The sequence below is a fragment of the Protopterus annectens genome, chromosome 4.part0 (genome assembly GCF_019279795.1).
Source record: "Protopterus annectens isolate FY-2018-M chromosome 4.part0, PAN1.0, whole genome shotgun sequence".
NCBI classification, from domain to species: Eukaryota; Metazoa; Chordata; order Ceratodontiformes; family Protopteridae; genus Protopterus; species Protopterus annectens.
Window position 1 is genome coordinate 1,116,476,503 of NC_056733.1, and position 26,865 is coordinate 1,116,503,367.

The following is a 26,865-nucleotide window of genomic DNA, read 5'->3' on the forward strand; positions in this document are numbered from 1 at the left end:
GCTAGAGTGAAGGAGTGTCAGTCTAGTGCTCAAGAGTAGAAGCAGTGGAGGCGGGTGGGATATAGGGCAGGGTAGGGGAGCAGAGTGAGCCCAAAGGGTGAACGGAGAGAGCAGAACAACCCCAGCAGGAGGGATTCCAAAATGAAAAGAAAAAAACTGTCAGGAGCCAGGAAATGTAAGTAAGACAATACACTGTGTTAGATCTTTTCAGCTTACAAAACCAAATGTTGCTAGCAAGCTCTTAAGGATGAATAGAGCTAAGGGAATCGAGACTGAGGTAAAGGTTTGTTTTGCAATAATTTTAACCTTAGACTCTGGAGCTCACCTGTTTGTATACAGAGGGATAAGGAACTTGTACAATTAGTAGAGTACGTTGCTACCTAGTGGCCAACTTCATTAAAGCTCTCCAAGTTGGAAGCTGAATGAAGCTCAATGCAGCTGTGTTCACCTCCCAGTGATGGTCACAAAGTAAGGGAAAATTGTTATAAACAATTCAGTGACATCCACCTAATAATTAATGCTACTGGAAGGCTTGTGTTTAAAAGTTGAGATTTCCCAGGGCTGATTTGAGCTTTTGCTGGAAACTTGCTTCAGAACTAAAAGTGTGTGTGCGTGTTTGTGTGTGTGTGTGTGTGTGTGTGTGTGTGTGTGTGTGTGTGTGTGTGTGTGTGTGTTGGGGGGGGGGGGGCGAGATCGCAAGGCTTGTGGATGACCCAAGCAAATTGCAAAGAGAAAAAATAGACAGAGTGTGAGCAGAAAGTGAATAGTACAGTTCTAGGAGAAATGGAGACAATTGTGAGAGTAGAGGATATTAGTCAGAGAGTGATGGAAGGCTTATCAGAAGACAGAGAGTGGAAACAAGAAATGGTACAACAAGGTACATATATAAATGTCTGAGGAAGAGTAAATAATCACAAAGAATAGGAAACAGTGTCTAGGCAGATCGTAATAGACAAAGTTAACAATGTACTAAGTCTAATAGGTTAAAAGTAGCACCATAGTTCGGTAAGACGTGTAACAAATGCTGTGTTTCTGCTTTTCAAATACCAAATAAACAAGCAACTGTATGTTTCTCCTGACAAATACCAAGTATGTTTCTGCTTACAAAACCAGTTAGAACTGTAGTTAGATGAGATGCAGGTTAAAGTTTGCAACAAACACTGTTTCTGCTTTTCTGATACCAAATAAACGGTATGTTTCTCCTTACTAATAGCAGATATGTTTCTGCTAACTAATACAATGGAAACTGTAGTTGGGTAACAAACACTGTTTCTACTTTTCAAAACCAGATATCAAATAAACAAACTGTATGTTTCTCCTTACTGATAGCAGGTATGTTTCTGCTAACCAATACCAATTAGAACTGTAGTTAGGCAAAATATTGGCTAGAATTTGTAGCAAATGCTGGGTTTCTGCTGTTTGTGTACAAAATAAACAGCAACTGTATGTTTCTGCTTACTAATACTAAATGCAGAATACAGTGAAGCAGATATCAATAAGGAATTGTCTATGAAGCCAGTCTAGCTTCCTAGGTAAGTTTAGATATGTAAGTACGCATGTAAACAATGGAGTAATCACCAAGCCTACATATGCAATGCGCAGTTTAAAAAAAAGCATCACAGTTTTGACAGACTATACGCTCTAAATAGCAATAATAAGTGTAGCCCAGCATAAAAATCCCTGTAAATTATGACAGCAAACAGACAACTAAAACCAGACAATTAATGAAGATAAAGTAAGGTTTATAGCCTTAAATGATATACCCACACATGACTTGGTTCAGTAATACTCATATTTATGGAGACACAATAAGATGTATTTAGGAGTATGGATTAAAAAGGCTTCTGTTATGCCAGCTAAGGATATGTGGGAAAAGACTGAACAAAAGATAAAACAAATACTATAGGCTCTTGCTTATGGATAGTAAGGTACAAGCAGTGAAAATGTTTTTGATCCCTTTAATTTTATATACATGCTAGGAATATTTTTATCAACCAGGGCATAAGTTGTGGGCAATAATAAAGAATTGAAGGTATTTATTTGGGAGGAGAAGAAGGCAAGAGTTACGTGGGATAAGTTGATCCCACAAGGTGGTTTTGGATTACCTGATTTCAAGTTTAATTTAGAGCTACACAGTTAAGGCTCATATACATAGCACAAGAATAGGTTATAATTCAAAACATAAATGGATGACAATGAAGGGAGGGGAGTTCAAGAAGTTGAGAGAGTACAATTTTGGATGCAGATCCTTAAAGAGAATAATAACCATACAGAATGTTATATTCTTAAAGTAGCAGAAAGTATTCTAAGAACTATGAGAATGGAGAAAAGGAGATTTTGCTGATAGGGATGTCAGCAATTAGGGGTACATAGGCAAGAGGGACTTGTAATTTATTGGAGAAAACTGGCAAAGGAATCAAGGTATTGGGAGAAATAACTAGATCGGAAAAGGCAATAGAATGAGATGAGACCAAGAAGACATTTGGACTACAGGATGAAGACTGCCTTCCTTATCAGGGATTGATATCAGAGTACAGGCAAAGAGAAAAGGATAGAGGAATCCTAAATGAAAGCCCTAATTTGGTAGTTTTTAGTTGAATCTCGAACAGAAGCTACTGTTAAAAAAAGAGATAATTAGTAGTGCATGTAAAATATTGCAAAATAATTGTAGGAATCAATCAAATGAAGTTTGAAAATTTTGAGAAGAGAGACTGGATAAGCAATTCATAAGGAAACAATGGGTGGACATATGTGTGGCTCCCAAATATGCAACAAAGTTGAGAAGATTTAGGATGTTTGCTGGGAAGTGTTTGCTTATGTACTTTTATACCTCAGTCAGACTCTTAAGTAATTTTTCCTCAGGTATATGGCAAATGTTGAAGGTGTGATTAAGAAGAAAGCGGTAACTGGGAACATATGTTTTGGTAGTGTAATGAGTTGGCAGACTTCTCAGATTTCCTACAGGGTACTCTGTCAGAAATATTGGGTGAGCAAATGAATGCAACTAAGGAAATTATATTTTTGACCTGGGATACAGGGTCTGAGTTGACTAGACATAGTAAGGCCTTGCTAATTTTAATTCTGGTAGCTGCCAAAAAAGCAATTACTAGAAAATGGTAATCGAATTCTAAACCATTTTGAATTCTTGAATATTGTTACAGAGGTAAAAGTATTAGAAGTGGGATCTTTAGAAAAGGTAGAAGCAAATTACAAAGAAAATGGAAATTGTGGGAAAATACATTCAGAGTAATGTTTTGGGGGAGGAGTGAGATTTAAAGGAAGTTAAGAAAAGAGCATTTTATATAATGTTGGATTGATGATCGTTATACAAAGAAAGTCGTGTAATGTTTGTAATATGGAACATGTTAATGTAGTTTGCTTTCTTTTATATAAATGTATGTTTGCCTGTGATTTAGTGATAATTCAGTAAAGGTGTTAAAAAAAGATATGTGAACAACTTGCCTTCTCACACTTGCAGTGAAAGTTGTTGTAAAGTAGCATGCAGTTTTAATGATAAGCCCATATGGAGTTTCCTGCACTGTTGTAAGCTGTATAAACTGGTACATGTCTTTGTTAAATAATTTTTTTTAATTAATACAGTTTATTATTATTACTTTTTTTTTCAAAAATAGTCTTTATTTCTGTATTGTATTTTAAATCATTACCAGGGTATTCCAACTGATGAACTTAATGGATTCCAGGTTACCTCAGTCATGAAATTGCAGTGTTTGTGTGTGTGTTTTCCCATCTAAACCATTAGAAACAGACATGCATCTCTTTTGCTTGTTTATATGTAAACTGGCACATGTCTTTGTTAAATCATTGTTTAACTTGGTACAATTTATTATTTTTTTGTTTCAAAAATAGTCTTTATCTCTGTATTATATTTTAAATCATTACCAGGGTTTTCCAGCTGATGAACTTAATGGATTCCAGATTACCTCAGTCAGGAAATGAGAAAGTTGAACTTGCAGTTCTGTGGTTTCTCGATCAGTTCCGAAAAACTTATGTAGGGGACCAGCTCCAGAGAACTTCAAAGGTAGTCATTTGATTAATTTTTATGTTCTTTCTGTGAAGAATATAAGTTTTGTTTGTCTTTGCTACAGTAGTTCTTACTGTGACACTTAAGACAGAAAACAAAAAAATGTTTGTCATTACATTTGTGAGGAAAGTAAGACTGCTACTTAACTGTTTGTGGTGTATGTCCATCTCTTATTGTATGTAGTTATCCGTGTCTTTTGGTGTGTCGGATATATGCTGGAAAAGTTTCATTTCATTATCGGTGTACATTAGTATTGAATGACACATTGTAATCATGAGTATTAAATAGAGGCTTCCATTCCATTTACTGTAGGTATTTATGACGTGGTAAATTTGGAAAATGCTGAAACATTTGATAGTCTGTGTAATACAGTTTACATAGAGTTTAATGATCTTTATGTGGATTGCAGTTGCAATAACCTTTACTCCTAACTTTTTTAGGCTACAGTGTGATTGCCTTTCTCTTACCTTATCTTATAATCCCCCTTCCTTCCTCCTTTTTGATAGTGTTCCTAATAGCAAGAAGATGCTAGCTTTGTCTGTTTTCAGTTTGCTGACATCTTATCACGGTGGGTGAGAGGTGGCTTTGATCCAAGCTTATTGAGCATTCATGAGCTGATTGTTTTGCAAAAAATGAAACTTTTAACTAGCCCACTTTGCCCCTCTTCTACCCCCATCCCACCCCTAGAAACATGCAGTTTAGGTTAATGGCTCCTTCATAACTCCCCAAATCCTCCTAGACTTGCAGTAATTCAAGTAGTATACTAACCAAAGTTATTTATTTGTTTTTATTTCCCGGGAAAGTCCATCTGGGACCTGAAATGTCCATTTTCAGAGGCTAACGACATTTTTGATCTTTCAAAAGAAAACCAGTCAACAGACTTTCAGAGTACTACTTGACATTAACTTTAAGCAGCTAATCCACATGAAACAGGACACAGCAAATGATCCTGAAGTGTTCCTCTGTTGATATACTTCTAACAAACATTCCAGAACATATTGAAATCTTCACAGTACTTTGTAATTTTGTATGTCTCCTTTATGTAAAGGAGAAAGATGGACTAATGTACAAAAAAGCAGCTCCAAAGAAATTTTGAAGATAAATACAGGTAAAGGCACCCAAATATGAAAAATTGTGAATGTAAAACAGAAGAGTAGGAAAGTAGAAGATGTTCTGTAGTCCTATCTCGCCTTCATTCTTACATATGGGTTCGGAGCCGATCCTCGGCTCCGACTCGGCCTATTGCAAAGCTCAAAGTCTTCTAGCTGGCTCGTGGCTATGTAGGTATCCCATAGTGCACCAGTACAATCCCCAGATCTCGTTTGCCACGTCTACGAGTTCAGATGTGCTTCTTGCTTGGCCGTGGCTAAGTTTAAAACCTTTTTCTATTATTACTATGTTACTGTTTAACATTAGGGATTATCTGATTCCAGATAGAGTTTAGTAGTGTTAGAGTAGTTTTCAGACTTGTTGAGGTATTTTTTTACTTTAAATGTTGGCCCTTGTTGTTCTCGTTTGGTATCCTATGTGCTAGTCCTTTTCTATTTAACGTGCATGTTTGCGCTTATTTTGCTATATATTGTGTGCAGTGTTTCTTATTATTAGAGAATTAGAAATTTAGAGTAGCTTGTTGCCTCGCAGCAAGAGGTTCTCCCGTTCAGTTCTCGGCTTGGGTTGGGAGTGCCTTCTGTGTGGAGTCTGCATGTCCTCCCCGCAGTCGAGTGGGCGTTCGAAAGACATGGGTTGAATGGGCGTGCCTTCGTTGAAGGTTGGGCGTTGGGCTGGCAAATCAACACCATAAAAAACAACTGCTAATCATTAGCGGACCGGAGTTTCGCTGTAGCGACCCCTAACCAGGAAAAGCCGAAAAACAAACAACAAACAGTTACTTAGGCATTTAGTGAGTCAGCTTGTGTGCAGGGTCTTTTGATAGTTCCGACCCTTTTGTTTCTACTCCTTAGCGTTTTGAGCGTAGATTTATGTTTGAGGCAGTTGGAAATTTAGATATTTCACTTTTGTGTGTGTGCAGTGTAGTTGATAGTTTCTGATCTTCTAAGTCTTATCCTTTCTACCTAGGTCCATTTAAGTTAGAGGACCTAGTTCTCTGTCCTTTTCTCTCTTCCCAGGGCTAGGCCCATTTGAGTTAGAGGACCTAGTCCTCGTGGTGTGTGTGTGTGCTAGTGTAGTAAGTGCGAGGCCCGTTTAAGTTAGAGGGCCTAGTCCTCTTTGTGCTTGTGTGTTTCTGCTTCGCCAGTTATCATGTCTGAAGAGGCAAAAGACCATAAGCCTTTGGGTTTTAAAAAATATGAATAAAGAAAACAAAAACTCAGCAAGACCACCACGGCTTCCAGTATGATAAAAGTTCCAGTTTAATAGGTAGGACAAGTGCTTTCACTTAGACACTCTACGCTTCATCAGATCCTTACACAACTCCTTAAAACACATCATTATGTATAATATCAGTATAGCATTTAATCATTTCATCTGAGGTTGACTAATTAAATAATCACAAAGTAATAAAACAATCAATTACTAGATAAAAGCAGTCACTAAATAAAAACAACCTACTTATCTACTTGGCTACTTGTAATGGATGTAACTGTTTCTATGTAGGTAAGACCACAAAACACCTTAGAGACAGAGTGTACCACTATTTGTGTGACATCAAGCATGGGAATTTTGGCATTGCTCTAGCAAAGCACATTGTGGAGTTTTCATCGCATAGTTTCAGAGATTTGCAAATTGTTGTACCCAACAAGAGGGCTGGCAATAATGATAATTTTATAGAATGTGTGGAGATAAAATAGATTTTCAAGTTGCAAGCACACATTTACCCTGGCTTGAATAGTAGTATTTGTATCAAGCCAATATTGGGTGCACGCCGTTTTAAGTAGCTTGTTTTTATTTAGTGACTGACTGTTTTGATCTAGTAATTGTTTTATTACTTTGTGATTATTTAATTAGTCAACCTCTGATGAAATGATTAAATGCTATACTGATATTATATATAATGATGTGTTAAGGAGTTGTGTAAGGATCTGATGAAGTGTAGAGTGTCTCCGTGAAAGCGCTTGTCCTATCTATTAAACTGGAACTTTTATCATACTGGAAGCCGTGGTGGTCTTGCTGAGTTTTTGTTTTTTTTATTCATATTTTATTCAACAAGATCTTTGGGTGGTTGTGGTGTTTTTGTTTGCTGTTTTAAAAAAGTGTAAAGTGCTCCCAGAAAATGTCAATTACGGATGGCCATAGTAATTGTGTTTATTGTCTCGGAGCCATTCATTTGCAGGAAACGTGTTTGTTTTGCCATTCCTTCAGCTCCAGAGTTCTCCAGGAATAGAAGAACAAGCTAATTTTAAAAGGTCTCCTCAAGCCTTCCTTCGAGGAAGACTTGGCCAGTTCTTCTTCTTCCTCAAAATCACATTCATCCAAAAAAGAGAAGACTAAGACTATCAAGAGACATTCCCCGGCTCCATCCGGTGCTTCGGACCCACCTCCTTAACTTTCTAATGCTGGATATGACTTCTACCTCCTTGGCTCCACTGGCCTCGGAGCCGATCGAGGTTGTTGATATTGGGACTTCAGTTCTGTCCCCAAGCATTTTGGAGCCAACTACTGAGAGACTACATTGGAGCCGGTCCAGAGATCCTTTGCCGGTCTCCCCAACCTTAAGGTCTCTAATCTTGCAGAGGTCCAGATCACCCACACTGTCTTCCAGATCTTCCAAGAGCCTGTCAGAGGAAGATGTGGAGAGAGTAGTGCTTAGATTCCTGAAGTCGTCTGCCGTGTCAAAAATGTTGGCTGCGACCCAGTCGGTCCTGAAGCCACGTGAGTCCATTCCCCCTGTTGTGGTTCCTCCTCCAAGCCATGCCGGGCTTTTGGAGCCCGGAGTGTTCAGTACCACTTGTTGTGGAACCCTCGGTTCCAGCTCCCCTCAAGGCTGTCTTGGAGCCGGTTTCTGCTCTGACACCTTTGGTGCCATCCGTGGTGTCTAGGAGCCGAAGTTCACCAGTCGGCCCCCGACAGGGACACTTAGACCCGAACCTCTTTGGTTTCAAGTCTCCTCTCAGTGCATTGGCTAGGGTGAGCTCGGACCCTACATCCATCTTGGAGCCGATGGCTCTGGAGCCGATGACTTCCTCTGTCCCTTCGGAGCCAAGGAGGTCTTCGGAGCCAGAGAGGTCTGCCTTCGAGATGATAAGGAGTGTGCTGTCTCGCTCATCAGCTCCACTCAAGGGTATCGACACTCTTTCCCCTCGGGCACCGACCTCTGTCTCAGCACCTACTCTCTGTCATGACTGCAGAGACCTGCAACCTCAGGAGCCCCCTGTTGGTCTTCCAAGACCTCCCCGCAATACCCTTCTGAGGAGCCCCCTCGGAAGAGGACATGCAAGAGGAAGCATGTTGACTCCCAGGATGAGTCCATTACCTCCGACACTGACCTCAAGGAGTCAGAAGGGTCTCCCAAGTCTTCCTCTGATGATGTCTCCTTTGTAGACATCTTGGAGATCCATAAGCAGAGGGGCGGCTGGTCCACTGTTACCCCTTCTGATGAGGAGTCAGTGTACCTGAAGGCTTTCGGGTCTCAACCTTCAGACTCTTGGGTGTCTCCACCTTTTGATGAACTTTTAGACCTTGTTAGTTGGAAGGTATGAGAGACTCCTGATGCAGTGGAGCCAGTTCCCAGGAGACCCAATAAATTTCTGTCTGCTCCCAAAGAGAAGGAATTCTTATCCAGGGGTGTGCTGGTAGATGCAATGGTGGTGGTGGTGGCCACTAAGAAGGAACTAGCAGAGACTTCTTCATCTGTCCATCCGTTGAACAAGGAGTCTCGAATGATGGACAGATACGGGAAGCATATCTTTTCATCAGCAACATTCACACTCAGATCGCTGAACTATCTAACACATTTTACAAGGCTTCAGAGAGATCTCCTTAAGGAGTTGGGAGATGCTCTACAAGGTACATCTACTGAAGGAGTCCCTGATAAGGTGTCTGCTCAGTTGTCCACCTTAAATTTCATTAACTCCTCCATGAGGCTGATTTCTTATGCAGTCGACAGAGCAAGCAGGGCAGCGGGTTCCCTTAGGAAACACTCCTGGATGCGCTTGTGTAATTTTGCGGAGCCATTCAATTCTACCTTTACCCAACGCCCCCTTTGATGGCTCTTCGTTGTTTGGACCTAAGGTAAAAGACACACTCACCAGGTGCGAGCAAGAAGGGAAAACACTGTCTGCCATGGAAGTACATTTTACCGCCCCCTCTAGACCATATCCCAAGGGTCAGAGAGGTGGTAAGTTGTGGTTCATGAAGTCCCAGAGATTTTTCCCGGATGCACAGGGTGACTCCTCCTTCAGAGGCAGAGGAGGAGGAGGAGCAAATGGTAGATGTTGCCCTAGAGGCAGGGGCAGCCTGCAAAACCAGGGAGGCCGTGATTCGTTTTGAGGCCAGCCATATCAGCGCTTCTGATGTGGGGCCCGGCTGTGCTTCTCTGGAGCCAGTCGGGGGTCGCATTTCTTTGTATCCAGAAGCCTGGCTAAGCATCACCCGAGGCAAATGGGTACAAAGAATTATCACCAGAGGCTACTCCATACCCTTTTCTCTTCCACCTCATGTTCCCAAGAAGTTCTACCCAATCACAGGGATCAAGCAACTGTAGAAGTGGAAAAGTTGCTCACAAACAGAGTCATCCAAACCGTCCCCGCAGACCAGGTAGGATTCGGAGCTTACTCCAGATTCTTTTAAGTGCCAAAATGTACAGGGGACTACAGGCCCATCTTGGACCTCAGCAAACTGAACAAATCCGTAAATAAGGACACGTTCCGGATGGTGACACTGCAGTCTATACTCCTTCTGTTAGGGATAGACATTTGGATGTGCTCGATAGACCTCCAAGATGCGTACTACCATATAAAAATGGACAGAGCATCGAGGAGTCACTTATCCTTCTGGCTGGGAGCCAGTCACTACCAGTTTCGTGCTCTGCCCTTTGGTCTCACCACAGCCCCCAGGGTGTTCACCTAATGCATGGCAGTAGTGACAGCTCACCTGAGACGTCTAGGATTTCAAGTGTTTCCGTACCTGGACGACTGGCTCCTGACCGCCTCCACCAGGCATCTACTCCTTCAAGCCAGAGATTCCACTATCCAACTTTGTGCCCAGCTGGGGATTACTATAAATTGGGAAAAGTCTGCCTTATTGCCCTCTCAATTTGTGACTTTTGTAGGCACAGAAATAGACACAGTCGCCATGTTAGTTCGTCTTTCTGCAGAAAGAGCACAGAACCTCATACAACAAGTTCTCCATCTACTTCCTCTGCAAAAAGTCAAGGCGAAGACAGTGCTGAAACTCTTAGAGACCATGGCCTCCACCATAATGCTAGTCCCTCTTGCCAGACTATATATGCAAATTCTTCAATGGCTTCTATTGTCCCAGTGGTCTTTTCAACAACTGCCTCTATCTCACAACATCCTTTTAACAGAGTCTTGCAAAAAGGACCTCCATTGGTGGATCCAACTGATCGACTAATGACAGGCTCTTCATTCCTTCCTCGCCAACCTGTTGCTACTGTGACCACGGATGCTCACAGATGGGAGGGGCATTATCTAGGCAGGACTGTCCAAGGCACATGGCAAGATCACGAGGCTCACCTGCATATCAGTGTCATAAAGATGAGGGCGGTGCTTCTAGCGTTGCAAGCACTTCACGACCTTCTTCCTGTTGGGACGATAGCAATCCAGTCAGACAATATGTCTGTGGTATGGTATCTCAAAAAGCAAGGTGGAACCAGATCTTAGCCCCTTTATCGGAAGGCGATTCGTGTTTGGAAGTGGACAATATTTTCCCAGAGCTTTCTACTGGCAACGCACATCCCAGGGACAACCAACATGATAGCCGACAAACTCAGCCGGGCAAAATTGATGCCTCACGAGTGGTCTCTGAAACAAGAGATAGAGGAACAGATTTTCTGCAAATGGGTACGGCCTTGCTGTGATCTTTTCGCCAGTCTGATCAACTTCAAATGCAGCAGCTACTTTTCCCTTATCTCCCCTCTGGGGTAGTCACCGAGAGATGCACTTGTTCACGATTGGCCTCTAGGTCTCCTTTATGCTTTCCCTCCCTTTCCTCTCATATCCAAGGTGATTCAGAAAATGAAGCTGTTGGGAAGCAAATTGATTTTCATCACTCCTTACTGGCCTCATCAGATTTGGTTCCCCTTCCTTGGGCCTCATCTACTAGACGATCCATGTACTCTGGACCCAGTGCCAGACCTCTTGACGCACATGTCAGGCTCTCTTCACCCCAGCCTCTACAACCTCAACTTGACAGCGTGGCTGCTCCAATTTCATCCCTAGTCAGGCTTCATGATTTTTTACCTGATGTGACCCACATTCAGGAAACCTACCTGGAGAAACACACTGCTCACCTTTGACAGTATGCATCCCAGGTATGTGTTTCCTGGTATTGTAAAAAGCCAGTTTGTTAGATTAACCAGACTTTGCAAGGATGTTGATGTATTAAATCTTGAGGCAGAGAAACTAGTATCTTTATTTTTAGAAAGAGGATATGATTTAAAACTGGTTAATACCATTAAAAACAGCATTATCAAAGTGAATACACACACAGAGGACAAACCCTTTAGCAATAAAACAGACATAAATTCAAATAAACAAATGAATTTCATACCTATAACTCTGAACTATACAAGCACCATTAGTTACATTAAGAATGTGTTTTATAATAATTGGAAAGTTCTAATCATGGACCCTTTTATTAAACAAGTAGTAGGAACAAAACCCCACTATATGTTCAGAAATAGTCTAAACCTTAAACAACGACTATGTAATGATAATCACAGCATTCATCCTACAACAGCCCTCACTACTCATAAGACAGGGACTTTTCCTTGCCACAACTGTAACAGATGCAAATACATTGCTAACCAATCTGAATTCCACCATCCTACCATGAATTTTATATTTAGACCCAGATTCTATGCTAATTGCTCTACTAAGAATTTAATCTACCTTGCAACATGTGATAAATGCCAAGCTTTTTATGTCGGTTTGACTAAAAGATGTTTAAAGGATAGAATCTATGGTCATTTATATGACATAAAAACAAAAAATGAATTAAACGCATTAGCGAAGCATATATTAGAGCAACCCTCACATCTATTTAACTTTAGGATTTTGGAAGTAATTAAACCCAACAGAAGAGAGGGTGACAATACATTGAACTTAAGTAATAAAGAATTAAAATGGATTCTAAGGTTAGCAGCTCACATACCTCCTGGCATCAACAGTTACATTTCCATTAAGCCTGTCTTAGAAGCCAGGTAACTATTGAATCTCAACAGTATTTCCTTTTTCTTCACGCTATCTTATTATGTTTTTGGCAAGATATGTTATGACATTGTGAAGTTGTTATATGAAATGTATTTGAATGCGTTTTTATTATACATACACCTCAGATTCCATCTTATATTTCATAATTATTATTTCTAAAAGCCAGGTAAATATTGAGACCTAATATTGCCCTCCTTTTTTCATCTTATTTTATCTTGTATTTGGCAAGATATGTCATGATGTTATAAAGTTGTTATACAAAAAACAAAAAATTAATTTGAATGCGTTTTTATTATATACACATATAGATTCTATATACAGATTTTTATATTTTTATATTTTTACACACTTTTTTATATAGATCTTATATAAAATCTTATTTATATATAAAAGTGCATTATATATTATTACCATTATAAACTATTCTTATTAATCTAAATGCATTCTTTGAACAAATAATTTCTTTTATTCTTGCCTCTATACAATGTAGTTATGTTGTTTTTAATGCTGTTTTAAAATTGCTTTTGAACCCTTTTTTTACCTTATATTTTTTACACTTGTTATTCAGTCCAAAACCTAAAAAATCTTTATTTATGTATTAATTATTTAATTATTTGTTCATTCACTCATTTATTTAACACTCAACTTTTAACATGTAAAACTTCAGAGTGCATATTTTTATCTATATATTTATCTATATTTATTTATTTATTTATATACAAATAGTTATTATGCAGCTAGATTGAATGTCAATTTTATACTTGTATCATTTTGAGTATTAGTGTTCATCATGATATTCAGTTTCTTGCTTGTTTACCCTATACATGCATTTATTCATTTATATATTCATTCATGTATATGCAGCAAATACTGAGTCAGATTTTATGGTGGTTTTATATTCGCATTATTTTGCACACCACCATTGAACATAACATTGCTGTTTACAACCATTATTTTGAATGATTTGCAAATAACTTGTCAGTCATATTTTAAAAAGTTTTCTTTTTAACAAATGTGTATTCTTCATAGATATCCTTTCAAAAAACAAACACCTAATCAAGCTGCAAGCTTTACTTGCCCAATTACCTAATGGAATAATTGATTTTTACTAATTGTCATTGATTTGGCTCCTTTTCTACCAGCCTCTGTATATAAAAAGAAGTTCTTGTATTTTCATTATTGTCTGATGAAGCGTAGTAGTTGCTACGCGAAAGCGCTCACGTTTTAACTAATAAATATTGGTTTTCTACATTTATATTCTGCCTTCGTGTCGATACTCATAGAAGTTTTTCTATTGATGTGGATTTACTGCAAGAAATTTCATTTGTGACTATTTGACTGTCTACTTCAAACTTTGGTTGGTTACGTTTTCCTGTGGTGAGAGAACCTGGTTTCACCTCTACATGTGACCCACATTCTCACATCTTCACATAAACCTTCCACTAGAAAGATATACATTATCAAATGGAGAAGGTTTTCCATCTGGGCTGAAGAAATGAATATTGACCCTTACACTGCATCCATCCAGGTGGTTTTAGAATTATTGTCTGAACTTTTCCATCAGGGATCTGCTGCTGCCACAATTAGGGTTCAATTGGCAGCGATATCTAATTTTCATTTGGGTCAACATGAGTCTAACCTAATGTCACACAGATTGTGTAAAACCTTCCTTAAAGGTGCTACTTTGCTGAGACCCCCCCCCCCTCTTTCAGGAACCGGTAGCTTCCTGGTATCTAAACTTCGTCCTGTCTAATATAACTTCTCCGCCCTTCGGACGTGCTCATTCGTGTCCACTGAAGTTTCTGTCTTGGAAGACTTTGTTTCTAGTAGCCATCACTTCTGCTAGACAAGTATCAGAGTTACAAGCACGGTCTATCAAGCCCCCTTATTTGATTTTCCACAAAGAGAGTTTCCCTCTGCACAAATCCTTCCTGTATCCCTAAAGTTTGCTCTCATAATAACTTGAACCAGTCTATAGAGCTGCCAATGTTTTTTCCTAACCATTCCAACGCAGCAGAATACAAATTTCATCAGTTGGATGTTCACAGACAGTTACAGTTCTATCTTCACAGGACTAAGGAACTTAGAAAATCAGACCAATTGTTTGTATCATTCTCCAGTGTCAGATTAGGTCTCCCAGTCTCCAAGGTGACCCTTTCAAATTGGAATTTGAGCTGTATTTCTTTCATTTATTCTTCCCATGGAAAGACTTTACCGTTCAAGATTAAGGCTCATTCTACATGATCCCAGTCTACATCTGCTGCCTTCCAAGCTAGAGTTCCAATTGACAATATTTGTGCAGCAGCAACCTGGGCTACCCCTTATACCTTTACTCATTACAAATTGGACCTGACCTCTAGAGGTAGAGCCTCCTTTGGTTCCACGGTACTCAGGAGTATTTTTCCGTGAGCCACCCAAGAATAAGGTGCTAGGACGCTGTCCCATATGTAAAAATGGAGGTGAGACAGGACTACAGAACATAAAGAAGTTATGTATTCACCATAACGTTCCTTGTTTGTAGTCCATCTCGCCCTTCATTCTTATGAACCCACCCACCTACCCCCATCCTGGAAGGATCTGGTGACAGGATAGCTTTTCCATAATAAGGTGGAGACCTTTCATTATTGTTGTTCTTTCTGGGTAGCCTTAGTTCTGTCTTTCTATAGTTTAGCAGCAAACAAGATCTGGGGATTGCACTGGTGCATTAATGGGATACCTACCTAGCCACGAGCCAACTAGAAGACTTTGAGCTTTGTAATAGGCCGAGTCAGAGCCGAGGATCGGCTCCGAACCCATATGTAAGAATGAAGGGTGAGATGGACTACAAACATGGAACATTATGGTGAGTACAAAAGTTTTTTTTTTACTAAGTTATGGAATACATGCTAAGTGAAGGATTTAGTGTAGAAAGTCTGACACAGGTTATGTCGCAGCATGAAGGAACAATGGATCCCCAAATTAGGGAGAAACAGGAGGAGAAGGAAACATCTGAAGAAGAAATATGGACATTTGAATGAAAAAGAGATTTAATTAATATTTATGCAAAGGAGAAATCAAAACAAATTAATACAACAATGACACACCAGAGATATTTGAAGAGGAAATACAGATAAAGGCAACCTGATATGCAAAATTTATAGTACAAAAAATAAGAAAACAAAGGAGAAAAGAGGGTTACTGATGTAGAAGTTAAACAAATAAAAACTGAAGTTATGGATTACCTACAAAGTGAAGAATTCACTGTAGAAAATCCAACTCTGGTAGTATTACAGCATGATAGAACAATGAGTGCTCAAATTAAGGAGAAACCAGTGGAACTGGAAGCATCTGATCAGTTGCCATATAAAGCTACTTTGGAGCCTCCAGTAGGAAACCAGGACAAACGTTCAGTTGGAGTTGCACAGCAAGGGAAGGAGCAGGAAATAGTGGCATCTCTGATGCAGTCAATGTTGTGGAGTGATAGGCCAGGGAGTTCCCAAATGAAAGAGCAACAGATGACACAAGAGTAAGCTAAAGAGAATGTCACAGGCAGATGTTCTGGAACTTTCTGTAGAATGCCTGCAGAAAATGGAGACTAAAGAGTGTGCCCTTAATTTAGAAGAAAATGATCTAAGGGAAAAGTAGTTTGATTTAATAGAGATGGGTAGACATATTAAGGTCAATAAAATATATAGATTACAGAAAGTCAATAAGACCCAGAATGTTAGAAGTATGAACACATGAACACAATAATCAAGACTGTCCACAGAAATTCATGTAAATTCAGAAGTAAGTAGGACATATTACTGTTCAGCTAAATTAATAACAGATAATGTCTTACCACAAAAACAAAGGGCAATAATGGAAAGGAAGGGAAGAAATCAAATACCATCATGAAAGTTGTGACAAAAGGAAATATTGCCAACCCATTTCGCTGGAATTTTGTAAATAATTGTTCATAGGTTCATAGGTTTATACTAGGCTATCTGCCCTAAGGCATTTATAAGCCTAGCCCAAATTTTTGTGGCTTACACCACCCCTTATATGAAAAAATACTGTGCCCATTAGTTTGTTGTGCCTCTGTCCAGCAGTGACACAGAGATGATTCCCGGGGTAAACCTACGATCTCCTATCCACAGGTCTAGATTTCTCTTGAACAGAGTCAGCGAGGTGCTCTGCCTCACATGGACCGGGATTTTATTCCACAGCATAGGGAGTCTCTGAGTGATAAATCTATCCCTCCAGCACGTCCTATTTATATCCGTGCTAAGGTTTAAGTCGCTTGCTCTAGTGGTTTTGGTGGATTTGGATTTTTGAGGTGGAGCATGTCCATTAATTCGGGTTGGACATGGCCTTGTATGTCAGGCACATGTCACCTCTGAGCAGACGGTATGCGACTGAATAGAGCTGGAGTTTCTTCAATCTGGCAGCATATCACAGATTTTGGAGTCCCTTTATCCTTTTGGTGAGGAACTTTTGGGGTCTCTCCAATTGCTGCAGATGTCGGGTGAGATACATCCCGAATGGGGCATTGTACTCGATCATTGGTCTGATAAGTGAAGAGTACAGGGGAACAATAACCTCACTAGATCTGGATGTGAATCCCTTCATGATCAGGTGGGCAATGTAGAAGGTCTTTCTAACCACTTTAGCAATGTGAGTGTCAAAAGAAAGGCCACTGTCAACCTGGGTCCCCAGGTCCCTGATAACCTCTTCTGTGCTTAGTGGATTGCCACCTATATGGTAGCTTGGGGTTACCTTGTTTTTCCCGAAGGGTATGACTATACATTTTTGGCGTTTAACTTCAGGCCATGGCTCTGGCACCAGCTATCTGTTTCCGTGAGTCCCTTCTGAAGGATATCCGTGTCTGATGCACTTTCCACTATGGCCCAGTTTGCAGTCGCCTGCAAACTTTGTCAGCCAAAGTCCTCCTATGTTGGCCTGTACTTCTGAGAAGTAGATGCCAAACAATAGGGGCCAAGGACCGAGCCCTGTGGGACACCACTTGTGACCGGCTTGGAGTCTGACACAGCGCCAGCAACTCTAACCCTGTGGGTTCTGTCCTTAAGCCAGTTTGCAACCCATATTGTGACATATGGGTTTACATTTAAGCTGGTAAGTTTTTCTACAATACCCGAGTGGGGTATTGTGTCGAAAGCCTTTGCAAGGTCAAGGTAGGCTGTATGGACTGCCTTTCCCTCATCAATGGCCTTGGTGACTGTTTCGAAGAAGTCGACCAATTTCAAAAGGCATGATCTTCCCTTGACAAAGCCAAACTGGGTCGGGTCCAATGTCTGCAAGTCCCCTATATCTTTGTTTATGAGCTCCATTATGATCCTCTCCATAGCTTTGCAGACTAGACTTGTTAAGCTTATGGGGTGGTAATTACCAGGGTCCGTGAGGCGCCGCCTTTGTGGAGTGGGACAACAGTTGCCGTACGCCACTCCTTGGGCACGTATCCTGTGGTAAGGCTGTGATTAAACAGCTGCCTTATGTGCGGGTTTAATTCTTCATTTAGCTCTGTAGCACACAGCCGGGGACACCATCCGGTCCCATTGATGCTGTGTTTTTAGCTTTAGAGAGAGCAGCTTTCACCTGCGCATTTGAGATGTCCGGGAGGCTACACTCGGCTGGGATAGTTATCTCTCCTTTAGGGGGGGGGGGTGAAGTTTGCACTGAACCTGTCTGCCAGTATGTTGGCAATGTCTGTGGGTTCAGTGATTTTTGTATCATTTTGGACTAATTCTGAGCATATCTGGGAGTTTCCACCCAGGTTCCTAACATAGCTGAAAAAGGCCTTATGATTGTCCTTTGAATCCATAGCAATTTTTCTCTCAAAATTGGCCTTAGTTGATTTTATGAGTGCTCGTATTTTTTTACTAATAATGATCAGGGGTGACTTCCCTTTTATGGATTTTGTTCTATCATGTAATAGCTTTCGCCTCTTATTGTAAAGTTTGTTAATGGCTGGGGTCCACCAGACTGGATGTTTGCCCTTTGTGGAAAGAGTCTTGGTTTTGTTTGGGATTGCCTGATCCATGCAGTCCTGGAGGTGTTCATAGAAGGCATTTGTAAGGGCTTCCGCAGCTTGGGTTGTGGTTTCCACTGGCTCAGGGGCCTTGAAGGATACCACACCAGTCTTGAGTAGTGTGAAGTTTGCTTTAGAGAAGTTCTTCACTATGGTCTTTTTGTTTGGGGTGGGGCGGGATGTGGATTTCCAGTGAGATTACTTTATGATCAGATCTCACCAATGAGGGATATACTTCGGGTGTGGAGCATTTTGTCCCCATGTTTGTGACAATGAGATCTAGTATATTTTCTCCTCTCGTGGGAACAGTGACTAGCTGTTCCATGGCATTTGAATTTATGAACTCCAGGAACCGTTGGGCTAGAAAGTTAGGGCTTGAGTAATGTTCCCAGTCTATATTCGGGTAGTTGAAGTCACCCAATATGATGGTGTTTGGAGATACATTTATACCCTCCAGTGTCTTCAGGAAGGCTGTGTGGGGTTCCTGAGTTTGAGAGGGTGGCCTGTAGCATGCTACAATTTGTAGAGCAGTTTTGCCTATGGTTAGTTGCACCTGGATGGTTTCCGAGCTTCGTGCATTGCCACCAACCTGGAGGTGTGGGTATCCTTTATGAATATGGATACACCCTCCTTTTGTGGTGTGGTCCGGGTTTTGGGGCGGAACACATGATATGAGGTAAAACCTAATAGTGCCAGGGTGCTCTCAGGAGCCTTGAACCAGGTTTCAGTTACAGCACAGACATCGATGTTCTCCATACTGAGAAGGGCCTCGAGTGCGTGCATTTTGAGATTTAGACTTCTGGCATTGAGCAGCATTACCCTCAGTTTCTTCCCATTTTGTTTTCTAGGGTGGTAGGTTTAGAATTTGAGCCTTGCCTAAAAAGGCACTATGGGGTGGCAAGAGCCTTAGCCAATATCCGAATCCCAGGGTGACAGGTGCAAGCCGTCCCTTGCGAGCAGCGTGGCTTGTCAAGCATGTCATCCCAGGCAGACAGACACTGGATCCCCTTTGAATGACACCAGACATTAAGCCAATTGTTAAAGCTGATCATCTTGTCTCTATATTGTGGCATCATTCTTGGTGAAGGAAGGATACTGCTCAGGGTTAGGGTCATACCTGCCTGGGCTACATAATCAGAGATCTCCTCTATGTCTCTTTTCATGTAGTCCAGGGAGGTACGTCTCAGGTCGTTCACACCAGCATGGACAATGACTGTGTCATATTTGTACTTGCCATGGAGTGACCCGAGTGCTTGTGTTATGTGGCGGATTCTAGCCCGATAGGCAGCTTACTGTGACCCTCTCCTTGTTCAGCCTGGTGAGTGGGACGTCAGTGTGTCTGACTATGGAGTCACCTATGACAAGTATGTTTAGTGTTGTATTTGGCCTTAAGGGCTGTGACTGCTTTGCACACTGCTTTTGTGGTTTATGTGTTGCTTGTGGGGTGTCTTGAGGTAGCAGTTGTTTGGGTGTCTGCTTTGGAGGCCTCTGCTGTTTAGGTAAATTTTTACTCAGAGCCTCCACCTATGTCTTTGTGTGTTTATGTGTTTGATTCAGTGGAGTGGTAGCATTATGTGAGGCTGGTTTTGTGGTGTGTGTAGTTGCCTTCTCCTCCTGTCTGGTCTTGCCAGTCCTGAGTTGAGAGAGCTCAGCCTCCAGTTTGGCTAAATAGCTGCATCTCTGGCAAGTATTTGTGTTATGTGGGAGGAGGAGAGGGTTGTCTGTGTACATGAGGCAGTTATAACATTGCCTCAAGATTCCCAGATTCACCAGCTGGACCGGAGAGAAGATTGACAACTGACCTTTGGACATGCTAGAATAATATTGGGAATTCCTTAATTGAAAACAAGGGTCAGTGGGGAGTGAGGGTGTAGTGCTTTTAATTTTTAGTGCTGACTTATATAATTGCTTTAGTGAGCAAGTGCCAGGTAACTTGAGTGCAATGTGTTACAAGTAACTAAATGCAAAAACGACAAACAGTAACTTTCTTTCAAGTGAAACAAGGAAATAAGTACAGTAAGCAATGCAGATATCACTAGTGATCCACAGAAGCGCTGAGAAGTTGCGTATTAGGTGGAATTAGCTTCCAGGGAAATAACAAGCAATGGAATTATTGTATGTCATTTGTGAATATTAATATGATTTATAGGAAATACTGCCAGCCCAGCCATCTGGAGTTTTGTAAATAATTGTATGTTAGTTATGATTGTCAACAAGATTCATATGCTGTTGTTACAAATGCATTAGAACTGTATGTTATGTGTATATCAAACTGCTGGTACAGAAGTGTGTGTGAAAAGGTTTTGTATAGTACTGAGCTTAAAGATGTAGCCACAGTGTACCCTACTGGAAAATAACAGAAATGTATATAAACTATTGTAATTGTGTAAATGTGTATGTTTTAACAGTGGGAACTGGCCCATAGAAGGTTAACTTGCAAAACTTCAGTAAAATAGTTGAAATTAAATTGTTTTATAACTGTGCCATAAAAGAGATGTATTCTTTCACTTACAGTGCAGCAAGGAGACAGGATGTCTAAAACTAGGGAGGCTTATGCATTATTTTGTAAGTGTTTTATTGTTTTATGTCTTCCAGCTGCTGCAGAGATCTAAGGACTATGTATTTTTCACAGGGAAATGCTAAATGCTAGAAGTTTCTAGCAATGGTTGTTTTTGAGTCTGGGAACTGAAGTCAGGTGACAAAACGTGATGTCATGCTGCAAGTATCTCAACAGTAATATTTGATAATAATTTAAGAACTCTCTGAGAGAGTGACTGGGCATTTTGTATCTGTCTTTCACCTGACAACATCAGCTAGAAGATCCATTCGCCACACTTCTCTTGCTTGCTGTAAGTAAGTTAACTAGGGTACAGTAAATTCTTTTAGATATAGTTAGGAATATAGTAAAGATTAGTTTGATATTTTTTGCATTTATTTGAGACTGTCATGCAATGTTGTTTTAAGTATTTCCTGTGATTTTGAACTCTGAAGTTACTGTGATGATTTGCTGAGTAATTTCTTGTTCTTTTATGATTTATTATTACATATATTTAAAACCTGTCATTGTGGCTGATATTTGTGAGGCATATTTAAGCTCTGAGAGTACTTGCATATTTGGTACCACTGTGTAGACCCCTCCTAATAGACTTGCTATTGGTCAAACTACCATTTGGATTAATAGTAACATTACACAGTAGGATTGGACACCCTTTGTTAAGGGCCTTAAAGTAGCTGATAAGGGGTTCTGGTGGCAGTGATAACTACCTTATAGTGTGAGCAGAAGGGGGCATAGCTAGTAAACCTGTGCCAGCCTTTCCCAGGTGTATGTGTTTGTGTGTGTTTATGTGTGTGCGTGTGTGTGTGTGCATGTGTGTGTGTGTGTGTGTGTGTAAAACAAATCTCCAAGAGTGTGTATGTGTCAGCTACTTGGGCAGTGACACAAAGCACTCGGTGGACAGAGAGAGTGTTGGAGGACTTGGTTTGGAACCCTCGCTAAGGACTCAACTCTATGGCCGTGCCAGTGGGGAGTCTTATTGGGGATCTAGAGAAAGAGGGAGAAACCAGTCCCAGGCTGACTGTGATCTCTTTGTGCTCTTAAGGGAAATGGCACTTTACTGTGTGTGTACTTGTCATCCTCCCAGTGTGCACATTCCTCACTGTTGCCAGTGGTGAGGATTAAGGCTCCTTGATTACTGGGCCAGTGTTTGAGTGTCACAGAAGTATGGAATAGAGAAAACTATAAAAGAATTAAGACAAAAAGAGTCACTGTTAGAAGAGTACAGAAGAGGGAACAAATCAACAGAAATATTTAGAAAAATAGACACAATAAAAGCAATGCATAGTATCAGAACAGACTAGGATCTGTCATACACTTTTGCAGGTAATAAACTAAAGATATCAGCACATGCAGAAATACTTAGAAAATAAGCAGATAAATATAAAGGAAAAGTACAAAATAAGCAATTCATTGATGACTCAAAAACGTTTTATGGAGAATTAGGAAATAATTCAAAAGGAATAGAAGTACCACCAAAAAAGAAGAAATGGACACATTTTGTAGAAATATCTATGAAGACCCTGTGGAACATAACAAAGATTCTGAATGGGTAGAAGAAGTAAAGAAACAGTAAGAGATTTAAATGTACAGGATATTAAATGGGATCAAGTAATGGCCAGAGATATTGAAACAAAATTAAGAAAAGCTCCTAACTGGAAAACCCCAGGCCCAGATGTTGTACCTAACTTGTATGTAAAAGCATTAACATTTTTATATGAAGATTTAGCCCTGAGTAAGAACTATTTATATGTGCATCCTGAGCAGCCACCAACGTTGTGGATAACAAAAGGAAAATTATACTCCTCCATAAAAGTGAACCTACAAGCTATCCTAAAAACTCTAGACCAATAACATGTCTTTCAACAGTATATAAACTTTACACTGGAATAGATGCAGAAAGTTTATAGTCATTTAGAAGAAAACTCAATTGTGGTAATAAAAGAACGTCATGTGGAATAAAGGATCATTTGTTGCTAAATAAAGTCATAATGGAGAATTGTAAAAAGGGGAAGAAGTTAAGTATGGCATGGGTAGACTACAAAAAAGCATTTGACAGCATCCCACATTCATGGATAAAGGAGTGCTTACAGATGAATAAGATACACACCCTACATTGATAATTACATTGCAGTGACAATGAACTGCTGGTAAGCCATGATAAAGGACAAATTATTATCCAAGGGATACAAAATTCATAGGGAGATATTCCAGTGTGACTGTTTGTCACCACTGCTGTTTTGTCTTCCTCTTAACCCATTAAACTGCATACTGAACAGATTGGGTCATGGTTACAATTTGGCTCCCAGAAAATTCTTTTTGTGGATGATTTAAACCTGTATAGTTCATCAGATGAGGAACTGAAAACACAATTGCAAGTGGTTAAAACGTTTTCAGATACTATAAGAATGTCATTTGGTCTTCATAAATGTCCAAAAGCAACCTTTAAAGCTGGAAAGCTGCAGCACCAGGAAAATATCAGTCTGGGACAGGAATGTGATATAAAGGAACTTGAGCAGAAGGGAGTGTGTAAATATTTGGGAACTGATCAAGGATCTACAGTAAAACATGAACATACGTAACAATGAATATTTTAGAAGACTAAAATTAATAATGAAAATAGCCCTTCCATCTAAGAAGAATGTCCAAGCTATAAACCAGTTTGCACTTCCTGTTCTAACTTACAGTTTTGGGGTGATTGACTGGCTCCAAAAGATACTGGATTAGCTGGACAGGAAAACGAGAAATACTTCCCACTTATAAAATGATATATAAAAATCTGTGTATACCAAATTATATATTCTCTGTTCTGAAGGAAGTGTGGGCCTCCTCGAAATTGATTACATGTATAGATCTGCAGAAGTAGGAATACATATACATCTACTGACCTCATAAGATCCAAACATAGTGAAAGTTTTAAAACATGAGGACAACAAGTCTAAGATGACTTCCCTCCTTAGTTTAGCAGAAGCATTTTGGTGTCAAGCAGGAATGGAAATCAAACGAGAAGTAGACAAAAATTAGGTGGCAACTGAATGTGCTTAAAAAAGACTGTAAGGTGAAGGAGCAAATGAGAAGGCAAGAAATGTGGAAGACGCAGAAATATAGTTGCAAGTACAGAAAACTCCTGGAACAACCACATATCAGTCAGGATTTGACACAGGAATGGTTAAGGAGAAGTGAATTTAAACCAAAAGACAAAAGGTTAATATTGGAGGCCCAGGATAGTGGACTACGTTACACGCTGGTTTACGAAGTCCATTGAACATGGAGAAATAGACAACTGCAGATTGTGTAAAACAGAATTGGAAACAGTCACATATCTTGTTGCTGGGTGTGATGCACTAAAGGCAGAGGGGCCTGTATACTGAATGGCACAATACTGTGACAAGATTGTTGAATTGGGGATTATGCAAACATTACAATATTGAAGTAGCTGTGTAGAATTGGAATCATGATTCACAAAGCATTATAGGAAATGATGAAGTTTATATCATATGGGATCACTCATTTCCAGTTGCTCAAGAAATATATGTGATGGTGGCCTAATGGTTAAGGTGTTTGCCTCACAAACACAAGGTGCAGGGTTTGAGTCTCACAAGGGATAATTGGCTAGGTTTAAAATGGCCCACAAGGGCAATTAGCCTAGTACTAATCTATGAACCTATCTATGAACCTATGTAGTAGTCCATGAAAAAAAGACAAAAGTAGCATTGTTTATTGAAATTGTTGCACCGAGTAATTACAGTGTCTTGCGTACAGCGAGGGAGAGAGAGAGAGAGAGAGAGAGAGACAAAGTCATAAAATACCAGAATTTTCAGGCAGAAATAAAGGCACTGTGGAGGAAGATTCTCAGACAGTTCCAACAAGAGTAGGGGCAATGGGTGGCATAAAAATAATTTACAGTCATATTTAGATATGCTACTGATACATGTAACTCCATATGAATTGAAGGAGGAGCCGATTCTGGGCACATTGCAGGTGCCATGAAGAGCACTTTTAGCTAACATCAAAGATTGAAACAATACTAATTTCACAAACTTTAATCATACTTTGACTTAGAAATGGGGTCCATTCCCGTCATTGAATTAGAAGCCCAGAAGACTTTGGGAAATTAAACTGGGGCAAACAAGATGCAGCAAATGATCTTGAAAACGTTCCTGTAGTGATATACTTCTGACAAACATTCCAGAACATATTGAAACGCTTAAAGTACTTTGTAATTTTGTAAGTGACTATAATCCAGTTCTTTTCTCATGGCTACTAAAATCAGTCATCCTTCAACCTGTTTATTTGTCCTTCAGAAAACTGTCTTAGCCTGCTGAAGATCTGCTCCTTTCAGAACTAAACTGAATTGATTGGTTTATTCTTATAGCTATTGAAATTCCTGAACCCTTAACACATTTCATGTCAGTCTCCCTGCAGTTCAGGACAGACTTCTCTCTCTACAAATTAGAAGGCTAAAAGGTAAACTAGCCCCTTTAACCTGTGTCAGCAAATAAAATCAAGGGATGTAGCATGGAGAGAATAGAGAAAATAAACTAATAATGCAGATCCAAGTGTTCCATGTACCTGTCGATAAAAGGAGCTGCAAGAATCACTGTATGCAAAGTGGACTACTGCCGAACAGCTCAACAGACTACCTTTGCCAACCAGAATAATTCTGGAAGGTCATCAAAAACCTGTTCATTACTAAAATACTTCCCCAGGCCCAATACCTAATTTATTAAATAACATTTGAGATAATATTGTTAACCTACTGTAGAGAAGGACAAGGCTCTCTATTCGTCCTTACCAGCCAATCAGTAAAACAGTTCACTAGATCCCTCAGAACCACAAGGGCGGGAGACTTAAACCTTGACACGGTTATTATTCAAACTAAAGGGGTGGCGAAAGCCAAATAACTATGGGCTAGGCTTATAAATGCCCTTGGGCAGATAGCCTAGTATGAACCTATGAACCTATGTACCTATCCAGGCATGTCCATAGGGCAGTTTCAGGTGTACTCTCCAGTCCAGCTGGTGAATCTGGGCATTTTGAGGCAATGTTACAATTGCCTCATGTACACAGACAACCCTCTCCTCCTTCCACCAAACACTAATACATGCGAGAGATGCAGTTATACAGCCAAACTGGAGGCTAAGCTCTCTCAGCCCAAGACTGGACCAGGCAGTCAAGAGGAGAAGGGAATTACTTGCATCGCACCACCAGTCTCACGTAGACCTATGAAACCAGCACCGGCAAAACACACACACACAAATACACGAAAACATACTTGGAGGCTCTAAATAAAAATCTGCAGAAGGAACAGAGACCTCCAAAGCAGACATCCAAGCAACCTCCACCCCCCAACACAAACCGTGAAACACATACTTCACAAAACCAGTGTGCCACACAATCACAGCCCTTAAGGCAAAATAACATACCCAACACACTAGTAATAGGTGACTCTATAGTCAGGCACACTGTTCACTAGGCTGAACAAGGAGAAGGTTACTGTTAGCTGCCTTTCGGGTGCCAGGATCCACCACATAACACAAGCACTCAGGTCACGCCAGAAAAAGTACAAATATGACTCTGTTATTGTCCATGTTGGTGTGAATAACCTGAGCCATACCTCCCTGGACTACATGAAAAGAGACATGGAAGAGCTATCTGATCACGTAGCCCAAGCCGGTATGACCCTGACCCTGAGTAGCATCCTGCCCTCACCAAGAATGATACCATGGTATAGAGAAAAAAAATTATCAATTTCAACAATTGGCTAAGCTTCTGGTGTCATTCAAAGGGGATCCAATGTCTGTCAGCCTGGGATGACATGTTCGACAAGCCACGCTACTTCGCTAGAGACTGCTTGCACCTGTCACCCTTAGGCTTTCGAATACTGGCCAAGGCTCTTGCCACCCCCATAGTG

The 26,865-nt window shown here is 40.3% G+C and overlaps 1 protein-coding gene across 1 annotated transcript in view; it reads left to right on the forward strand.

Moving 5' to 3' along the window:
* RANBP17 (RAN binding protein 17) overlaps positions 1-26,865 on the forward strand; it is a 4,607,784-nt gene that overhangs the window by 1,776,110 nt on the left and 2,804,809 nt on the right. Inside the window, exon 14 of the mRNA XM_044069092.1 lies at positions 3,904-4,039. Coding sequence (XP_043925027.1) covers positions 3,904-4,039 — 136 coding nt within the window. The remainder of the gene's footprint in view (positions 1-3,903; positions 4,040-26,865) is intronic.